Source organism: Dioscorea cayenensis, chromosome 20 (genome assembly GCF_009730915.1).
Source record: "Dioscorea cayenensis subsp. rotundata cultivar TDr96_F1 chromosome 20, TDr96_F1_v2_PseudoChromosome.rev07_lg8_w22 25.fasta, whole genome shotgun sequence".
In the NCBI taxonomy this organism is placed as follows: Eukaryota; Viridiplantae; Streptophyta; class Magnoliopsida; order Dioscoreales; family Dioscoreaceae; genus Dioscorea; species Dioscorea cayenensis.
This window is the reverse complement of record NC_052490.1, coordinates 23,201,333-23,212,243: the sequence shown is the minus strand read 5'-3', so window position 1 is coordinate 23,212,243 and position 10,911 is coordinate 23,201,333. Positions and strand designations below refer to the sequence as shown.

The following is a 10,911-nucleotide window of genomic DNA, read 5'->3' as shown; positions in this document are numbered from 1 at the left end:
CATGAGGGTTAGACATTACAAGATTGGAGAGGAAGGAGAGGGTGAGTCGAGAGATAGCGAGGCATCCCCTTTCCCTCCGATGTGACTTATCCCACCTCCATGTTCCAAAAGAGTTCTTTGCGGTTATAGTAGAGTCAATGGGCTAAGGGATGACCATCCACTGGGGCTTAGTTCCATTGGCAATGGAGTGAAAGCGTTGAAGTGACTTTAGCACCTAGGGCTTAATTGCGACTAGGGGTCTTTCGCTCTGGACAAAGGGTTAGATCTATATATTGGAATAGGGGTTTACCACTTGAAACCCTAGAGTGTCTTGCAACTCTACACGATGTGAGGTGTTGAGATTGATCGATTTCTCCACGGGACATAGATGTGAGAGTTAGTCACTGGATGACCTTAGGTTTGGGACGGTGTGTTTAAGGTTTCTACGACTTATTAAACATCAATTAGGAGATATAATAGTTGATTTTGCACTTGAAGCAATTGTCCTAGGTGGAACAATATCCAAGTTCCTCACTTCTATCGATTGCCTTATCTCTCATCTATTTATGCTTCTCTCTTTCTTGTTTCTTTTATTCTTACTTTCATTACATTTTATCAAAAAAAATCATTATTCCGTCTTCTCTTAGTTAGATAGAAATCTTGATATTTTTATTCCCTACACACTATGGATACGATACCCACTCACAGGGATTTATTATTTCGACAAACCCGTGGACTTGCGGGTCACACGCAAGGGGCATTGTCACCGTCCACGGTGCTTGGGATGTTGAACTACGTTGTTTTGTATGATTTGACTACTTGATTATTAATGATTACGGAGTTCTTGTGTTTCTTATGTTTAATCTTGTGTTTGCATATCTTGATGGCTTGAGATTGCACTATCCTTTAGTAATTTAGTTATCTTGGCATAATTTGGTGTGTTTGAGAACCATAGATGCAACATTGCTTTAGGGCACACACTTAAATCATAGAATGTACCGATAACCATTATAATCAAGTCAACATACTATAACTCATAGGGGATCATCCGGGGCATTGCTCTCTTGTAGTTGAAAAACACAATCCTAATCCCCGGTTTTCTACCATCATTCACTCTCTCACTACAAGTTCTTGATTAAATCTTTTTACCAAATCTTTTGTTAAAACTGAACATCAAAAGATAGATTAGTACTTTAAGTCCAGTCCACTGAGGGTTCAACAACCCCTACCCCTTATGAGTTACCCTTTGTATTACTTGTGTGCAACCCGTGCACTTGCAGAGAACACATCAAGTTTTTGGCATCATTGCTAGGGACTGGCAACTTTTAGGAAAATTTTGATTCTGGTGATTTAGTTTGTTCATATTGTCTATGTTTGTGAATATTTCGTTTCTTGTTTGTTTTCTTTTTATTATTTTACCTTTCTTTCCACTTTGATTATTTTTCTCTTCTTTAAGCTCATTGTGATTTATCTTATAGGACATTGGCAAAGTGCTATGACCCTTGGGAGTATGACAAGTGCTTTTGTAATAATAATACAAAATATTCAGTTCTTACATTAAGCATTACTTTTCTCAGATTTTATTGCTTATACAAAGCGTGTTTGTGTTCTTTTTGTGCATGTAGGGTTGTGGATTTGGTACTCTTTCTATATACTAATTTATAAAAGACTATATATATTAATTTATATTTTATAACGACGTCGTTGGACCTTTACATGTTTTGAATTCCCTGTGTACAAGTGTATCATTTCACTAAAAGATAAGATGTATAATTGTGATAGGTACTAATGCTATAATTTAAAGTTGCCAGTAGTGACAAAATAATTAGATGCCACAACTAGTCAAACTATTGTGTCAGTAACTGCATACTACCAATAACATGGATTAAAAATTTAATTTTCGATAATATTTAATAGGAACTAAATCGGGTTTGAATTTTGTACAAAACTATTGTAACAAAAATATATATGAGTGTCACATACAATGAAAATTATATATGAGCGATAATATTTCTCGTCACAATTACACATCATTCATATCAAAAATTTTTCGACCACGATCTTATATACTTTTTAAAATGAACAGTGGACACAAGAAATTTTACCACTATTAGTATATTAGTAGTGACAATTTAATGTGATACATACTAAATTGTCACAATTATCACTATAATAGTAACAAAAACATAAGTTATCACAATTAATTTAAGCAATGAGTGTCCATTAACTTTTGAACATAAAAACAAAATATTTGTAGGCAAAACTAACAAAGTGACACATTGTCACTATAAATCTTAACTCTTGTAGTGAAAATAATGAGTTGTTAATGAAGAATTATGAGTCTCACCTTTTTCGGTTCTACTCCATTCCACAAGTGAGATGTGATGACATACAATAACTACAATTATGGACAAAACTCATATGCGTGGCCGTGGTCATGGTCATGGATGTAGGGAAATAATCAATTTTTATTATCGTGAGTGGTTATTCACAAAGATTCATCTTCCACTTCAAGTGGAAAAATAAGGAAGAGAAAAATGAAAAGGAAAAAAGCTAGCAAACTAATAAACATGTGGATAGTCCATGTTGTCATTGTGGTGGCTAAGATCATTGGTCATGTACCTGTCGTATGCCAAAATATCTTCTTGATTTTTATAAAGAATCACTCAAAAACAAAGAGAAAAAGATCGAGACAAAATTTTCTTATAGAGATGATCTTAATTATATTGATGATACTCATTTGGATATTGTTGACTTCTTGGTCGATCCTGAATAGAAGATTGATTATTTAATTGATGATGGGATTTGAGTATCCATTTGATGAAGATATGTGTCTCGCTGATAGTGCAACAACTCACACCATCCTTAAAGATAAAAAAAAACTTCTCTTATTTAGTAATGCAAGAAGCCAATGTCAGCACTATATCAGGCAGTACAAAGTTAATTGAAGGCTCCGGAAGAGCTAATTTGTCATTACCCGGAGGAACAAAATTTTATATCAATAATGCATTATATTCTACTAAGTCTCAAAAAAACTTGCTAAGTTTCAAGGATATCCGCTGAAATAGATATCATATTAAGACAACAAATGAGGAAAAATACATTGATATCTTTATATTACGAGTTTGATCTTAGGGTAAATAATGCGTATTAGAAAAATTACCACTGCAGTTTTCTCGGTTTGTACTACATATATTAGTTTAACTAAAACATTTGCTATCATAAATCACGTGCTTAAAAATAAATTTATTATTTGGCATGGTAGGTGGACCATCCAGATTAATTATATGATGTGAAAATATTTGAGAATTCATGTGGACATTCGTTAAAGAACTAGAAGATTCTTCAATCTAAAGATTTCCATGTGATGCTTATTTTTCAAGGAAAGTTGATTATCAACCATCATCTGCAAAAACAGGTAATGAGTCTCTTTTATTTTTGGAATGCATATAAGGTGATATTTGTGGGCTATTAGACCCACCATGTGGACCATTTAGATATTTTATGATTTTTGTGGGCCCCACCAAGAATTAAATTCCTTTTTAATTTTTAATGTTAAGCAGTTATGTTTTTAAACCTTATTATATTTTATGTCTTCGGTTTGAAACCCCGACCACCTCTTAAATACACTTGATTTAGATCGCCGTTAGGAAAAGTGAGACCTTACCTCATCTTTCTCTCCCTTTTTGTGTGTGATGTCGTCGGCAAGGATGGGAGAAGGGTCTCGTTATCAAGGGTTGTTTCACTTTTATTGTAAAGGTAAGCATCCCTCTTCCTTGGATCTTTGGCCAAGTTGTAGAATTTTCATTATTGTTTTTCTAGATCTTGATCTTGTATTGTTTGATGTTTTTAGATTAATGGGTTTGTCTATTTAGATTTGGTTCTTTGTTGTGGATTCAAGGTTGAGCATACTGAAATTAAAGTAATACTTGTTTTTCTAATTCGATTAAGCTTGCTTTTACGAGTGATTGGTTAGCATATGCAATATTGAATCTTCTCAATTAGAAAGCTCAAAAGTTTTGGGTTTGATAGATTTTGCAATACTAGTTGATTTGAAGGATGATGAAAAATACAATGAACTAGATTTTTCAAGAAGATCTTGCTTAGATTTAGTGAAGATGGTAGAATGGGCGAAATGGAATGTTAGGAAATGAGTTTTTCTGATCTTCTTTTTAATGGAAACCAAATTCTTATTTATTATTTTGTCTATTCAAGCACAATCAAATGCTTACTGTTTGATTAGAGAAGCATGATGTTTGATGGTTGCTAGTGAAATTGAATGGTTGTATATTTCTTTTTATTTTTCAAAAGTGTAGGTTGCCCAATAGGGTTCTTTGTTAGCTTAAGGATAAGCATGGCTTTGCATTAAATACTCAACATGTTTATTTTGAAGCTATGTGTTTTCATTTATATATATATATATATATATATATATATATATATATATATATATATATATATATATATATATATATATATATTATTGGTTGTTTTAAGGTTTTTGCTTTTTTTATTGTAAAAAGTTAGTTCATTGTACGACCCTGTTATAAATAGTTGACTGAATTGTTGGCGGCTACTGGCCATTCTATATTTGTAGTGGTGTCCTTTTGGCTATGTATTTGTTTTTTTAGTGCCTTAAAAACCTTGATGTTTGTTAGCCGATGGTTGTCTTATAATTAAGCTTTGGAATCTAAGTAAAATGTAATGTTCATGTTTTAGGGCCTTTGTTCAAATTCTGATTTTAGTGTCCGAGTGGATTCTAAAGCTCGAGGTTTTCTCCAGGTAAGTAAATAACATATAAATCTGTATATATATATATATATATATATATATATATATATATATATATATATGTATATACAAATTTCGATTTTCGATAATGGTCTACATAATTATTTAATTAATTTAGGTTTCTATCGTTAAAAACCATTCATATACTATTTAAAGGTTTAGGTTCTGACTTTTGTGGCTATGTTGATCATTGCTTTTAGAATTTTGTTATATTTATTTGATTTATGATATTTTGCTTATTTAAGGATTTTATAATAACTCAGGGGCTGTTTGTTTGCAAGGAATGGAGTTGAGGAGGAATGAGATAGGAATGAGATAGGAATGAGAATAAGGGGGAATGGATTAGGAATGGAAGGAAAACTGTGTTTGGTTGGAAGGTATGGGAGAGTAATTCATTGGGAATGAGAAAAGTAAATAGGAAAAATATATGAAAAATGTCTTTTATGCCCTTATAGAGTAAATATCAAATAAATAAATACATTGCCAATAATATTATTTTATTTGTAAAATATTGTCATTATTGTCATGATTATTTTTTATAATTAATTTTTATAATTAATTTTACAATCAACCTTCATTATTAATATTGTTGTTTTGTTACAATGTTATCATTTTATTTTTATTATTTCAGAATTAATTTAATTTATTGTTATTGTTGTTGTTGTATTTTTATAGTATAAATTTATTTGTAATATGTTATCATTATTAATTGTTTATAATGTTGTCAACATCTTTCCTATATATATAGATATTGTTTTTCCTGGACAAAATGCGAAAAAAGTTTCAACCAAAGAACAAGAACAAACAAGGAATTGCAACCTAAACAAACAAACATACACTAAAAGAATAAGCATCCAAGTTCAAAGTGAGAATGATAGTAGTGTCTTCAAACAATTTTCTTGGCATAAATAAATAAACAAACTAAGGAAGCAAATTGGAGACATATTCAACACTATTAAAAAGTTTAATTTGCATGGAGATGCTAAATAAGGTCGAATCTTGCACTTGTGGCCTCGATCACTTCTTCAACTCGCGATCGGGGTTTCCTCTATTAACTTTGGCCAAACAACATTCAATCAATCGGTCTTCATCAACTTATCAAACAAACATCGTGAGAGAACTTAATATGAATATTGATACCATGTGGGGAAAATGAGCGATCTCGCTAGAAATCATGCGACAAAGCGTAGTTTCCTGCTGTCCAGTAAGTTGAAAAAGATTTTCATTTGCGTTTCATTGTTAGGCAATTCTTGCAAGATGAACATTGCCTCATCGTCCGATCAACCCATCAATTTTCAAATATAATTTCACCCTAACAATGTTATCTTTTTCATCACGCTCTGCAAGACAACTTTCTCGGCCTCTATGCGGGCTGCTTCACGAGCTTCACGAGCTGCTTCACGAGCTTCTTCTCGAGCTGTAGAATCAGCGAGCGCCTGAAATCCTGGACCAACCATTTCTGCAAAATTATTCAAATTGTCATTTAGTTTATCAAATGATTGGTCCGTTGTTGGCATTTTCCTCTTACGACGCGTTTTTGATGTACCGGCATCAGATACCATAGGAGACTGAGTAGGAATGGGTTCTTCTGTTGACATAACAAAATCATCGGTGGCCATTTCAAAGAAAGCCATGTCATCATTCAAATTAATGTTCTCATGCTGATAATGCTCTGCATCATCGCCAATATCTCCTCCTGCAGTGCCTTGTGCTCTATCTTTTGCAAATACTTGTACTAGGTCGTTGAAAAATGGAAACGATTTTCCATAAAGCCCTGCAGCTTCTTTGTGAGACTACATTGCAATGAAAAGTAGAATTAGTAATACAAACAACATATATAATAACAACATAAATTTACCAAATAACTGTTTGTACATACCCTAACGTACTCATCATATGCACTTTTTTCACATTCAATAGTGCACCTTTCATGATTCCAAACAAAACCACTTATTTTTAGTATGTCGGCAATTGCAGTGGTTTTGTTCCTAAATAATTTAACTCGAGACTCAATATTGGGGACGGCCTTCAGTGTTGTTTGGGGAATCTTCTCCTTCATCATTCGTTCCAATTGAATTTGGTACCCATTTTTGAACCCATTTTCTGCCCTCCAATAAGGATTTGTAGATAACTCAATTAATGAGTCAATAAGTGCTCTATCCTCATCCATAGTCCAGAAATGCTTGTTTTGTCCCCTGCCCCTTGATTGTGATTGTGAATCCATACTAGGAAAAAAAAAGCACAAAACACAAATGGCATAATTATGATGTACCAACCAAATATATTTCATGATACATGTTGCCAAAATCCACAATGAGTACAATCTCACAAAATATAATAACCAGAGAATATGAAGAAATATATTTCATAACAAAAGCACATGTTGAGCAAGTGAAATATATTTCATGACACATGTCACACAAAACACAAATGACATAATTTCGAAGTACCAACCAAATATATTTCATGATACAAGTTGCCAAAATCCACAATGAGTACAACCTCGCAAAATATACTAACTAGAAAATATGAAACATCATATGTCAACCTAAACGCCAAGTGTTATACATATCAGTAGCCATATCAAGTCTAAATTGTGTCCACTCCTCAGTTGGTTCAACAGCTGTGATATTTTCCATATCATCTTCTTCTTGTTCCTCTATGTTTAGGTTATCAATTTCATCTTCGGCGGGGTCTTCTGCCATCTCCATCCTAATAAAATTATGTAACAAGCAACACGCGTTGATGATACGTCGTTGACTGATTATGCTATAGAAACTTGGACTAGATAAAATTTTCCACCGATTTTTTAGAAGACCGAATGCCCTCTCGATCACATTTCTCGCACTTGCATGTTTCATATTGAAAAATTCTTGAGGTGTGCGTGGTTGATGTCCATCGTCCCAAGTACTTAAGTGATAACGTTGCCCTCGAAAAGGAGCAAGAAAACCAGGGCAATTTGCATATCCAGCATCCACTAAGTAGTAGAAACCTAAGATGTGTAAAAAAAAAAAGTACAATTTGCACAGAAATGCTCAAAAACTCCATACTGAACAAAGCTAACAATAAATTCACAAATACATATATGTCAAGCACATCACACATATATATGTGAAACATGAGAGGGATTTCAATTACATACCTGTGGCCACTTGAGCTCCCACTTCCACAATCACCACTTCGCAACACCCTACATATATAAACTCCAATGAATGCCACACACTTCATATATATAAACTAACATGGCAACAAATATATATTCAAACATGAACACATGGAAGAATGATAAAGGTTTATATATCATGTGATTATTTCATTTGAGGTTTGGGTGTTTATATTTAATTGATTTAAGGTTTGGATGTTTATATTTAATTGATTTGATGAAGCATAAGTTAGCTTTTTGTTATATTCAAGAATAATTATTCTCCAACAAATGGTTCATTTGAGTATATAAGATGAAACTATTATCTTATATGTATAAAAAAAACCATTTCAAATATCCAGTGGAGAGCATGATAATAATGGATATAGTCATTCATATTGATGATTAAGACATAATAAACTAAATGTGAAATGTGTCATAATAATAATAAATTGTAACTAAGTTTTTTTCAAATAAGTTTTTATTTTCATTCTTAACTAAATTATATGTGTGATCAATTCGACATTTATTTTAGAAAGTGAGTGTGTGCGTTTTTGTTTTGGCATGTAACTCAAGTGATCAATGCAACATTTATTTGGAAAGTGAGTGGTGCTTTATTTTTCTTTGAGAGTAATCTCGTAAGGCAACAGTCGCCATTCATCCGCATGCCATCGGATGAGATCATGCATAAATAATTAAATATTAATGTACAAAACCATCATATAATAAATAATCAAGAAACACCGTGTAACAAGCCCTGTCCGAAAGCATGATATTCAAGAAAGTCTATAGTATCCACTGTCAAGGGATCTTAGTTTTTCAAATGAGATTCAAATATAATTTCACCTTGCAAATAGTGTTAAGAGATCTAAAAGCAGATTTAAATTGTAATAAGGTATTATCTGTAGTTCAAAGCTAAAGAGGCATATTAACAATTTTTAGTCCCGATTCTCCGGTACTAGAAATATTCGAAGTTCTTTTAACGAGCTCAATTTACACCAACTCAAAGGACAACCTACATACTCTATCCTACCACAAACCCCTCATCCGTGACGCATAATCTAACACCTCTGCTCACAATCCAATTCTCATCAATTGCAGCAATAAACATCACAGCTCCAAGAAATACTTCACCCAGGTTGTCATGAACGCACAACAAGTGTGTAATCCATAATAAGTAATTGATATTGCAAAAAATAAGAAGGAAAAAAAAATCAAAGAATGCACTAACCACGCATGCTATCTACAAAACAATACATGAACTTAAATAGTTTGTGTGTGTATTGTAATCAATAGTTGTGTTGATGATTTTCAAAAATTTGTTGTTTTTGATTTTTTGTTTTTGGATAAAAATCATCTATACAATCACCAAGAAAAAAAAGTAATTCCTCGATCCTCTTCAGAGGCTTTTGTAATATATTGTCGTGCAATTTTGTATTTCTTCATAGTGCTCATAAGTAAACATCTAGAATGTACAAGGAGAAATATGAGTTATTTTACATATTAAAGAACATGAAAAAATTTCAGAAGATAAGAAAGAAGAAATAAAGAACATGAAGAAGAACAAGGACAAAAAAAGAAGAAATCTGGAATGTTGAAGATCCAAATAAGGAGAAACAAACATGACAAGCTTGAAGATACTAACCAAGTGTCCATCAAAGAAAAAGTGCAAATACTAACATTTCAAGTGTAGAAAAATGCAAACCTTGAAGATCGCAAGGCTGTCGAATGGATTTCTCACACAAACCGACAAGAGCGGGCGGTGGTGGTTTCTCCGCAACTTTCTCTCACTGGGACGCAGAGGAAGAGGAAAGGAGAATGACAAAAGTTGAGTGGAAAAACTTTAAAAGGCAAGGGTAAAATGGACATTTGTTCATCCGGATTGGGCATTCCTCACACAATTGGGCTGAATGCCAATCAACCCTCTCCCCTCATCTCATTCCTCATAGATTCCTCCCACATTCCCAAGCCTGCCAACCAAACAAAGCATTGGACCCATTCCCAATCTATTCCCAATCCATTCCCAATCCAAGCCTTGCAAACAAACAGCCCCTCAACACATTTCGTTATTTATTTATTCATTTTTTAAGGGTTAAATTATAGGAATATGCGGATTGCTGATACATTTTTTGAGTTAGCTTATTTATTTAATTTATGATTATTTATATTTCTTTGAATTGCTGAATATATATATATATATATTATTTTCTGATTAATTATATTTTTTGAATTATATGGATTATTCAGTTATTTGATAATTTTTATAAATTGTCGGTTCAAGTTTAAATGATGATTAACTTGATAAAAAAAGGGATAATATGAATACTGAAATTTTTGCTTGGTAGATTTCTGTACTTGTTCAGTCTTGACTTTGATAGATCTTATTTTGTGAACATGAAATATTTTGATATAGAAATTTCATCCCCAGTTAACTATGCGATAACCCTATCACTGAAGGTTAAACACTGACCGTGTCGACATGTACTTTTGACATAGAAGCTATGGCTTCACACCGTTCCATTGGCGGAGAATAACTACCTCTGACATTCTGTCTCTTGTCACTGAGGGTAAACAAATGATTTATGAAATTTGACTCGGGTCACTGAGTTTAAACAAATGAATTTTGATGTTTTGTTTTGGCAATAGTTATTTATGGGACATATTTGCTTGTTTATTTGAAAAAAATTATATTTGTTTGAAATATTCGAAAATATGGGTTTTACTTCTAATATTTATTGTGCAATGCCCCACTTAAGTATGATTTTGAAATTATTGATTTTTATGTGATCTTGAAATTTATAGTGGGTGCTTACTAGGTTGTCAAGCTCATTAAGTTGTTCTTTTTTTCTTTTTCAAATCAGGAGTAGAGTTGGGTGGTGGACAGCTTGGTGGAGTCATTGAGCAAGCCCAGCCTAGTTGTTTAGCAAGTTAATATTTTACCTTTGTTGTGGACTTGGTTTCTTATCTTTGTTTAGTTGTTGTGTTAGACATTGTTATTT

The 10,911-nt window shown here is 32.7% G+C and overlaps 1 protein-coding gene across 1 annotated transcript; it reads right to left on the bottom strand.

The window, feature by feature from the left end:
• Positions 1-6,077: 6,077 nt before the first annotated feature.
• Positions 6,078-9,911, bottom strand: LOC120251349. The gene is made up of 5 exons (XM_039259888.1): positions 9,873-9,911; positions 9,618-9,696; positions 7,913-7,960; positions 6,317-6,505; positions 6,078-6,229 (listed from the first exon to the last, which is right to left on the bottom strand). Exons 1-5 carry the CDS (start codon positions 9,909-9,911, stop codon positions 6,078-6,080), a joined length of 507 nt encoding a protein of 168 aa, XP_039115822.1.
• Between the last annotated feature and the right edge of the window lie 1,000 nt (positions 9,912-10,911).

Bases quoted from the DNA above. Each gene is read 5' to 3' on its own strand.
- LOC120251349 (XM_039259888.1), bottom strand. From the start codon at position 9,911: ATGGGTCCAATGCTTTGTTTGGTTGGCAGGCTTGGGAAT. The intron at 9,697-9,872 runs GTGGGAGGAATC...TCCCAGTGAGAG, and splicing joins TGGTTGGCAGGCTTGGGAAT to AAAGTTGCGGAGAAACCACC. The intron at 6,506-7,912 runs GTATGTAATTGA...TCAACGACCTAG, and splicing joins GGGAGCTCAAGTGGCCACAG to TACAAGTATTTGCAAAAGAT.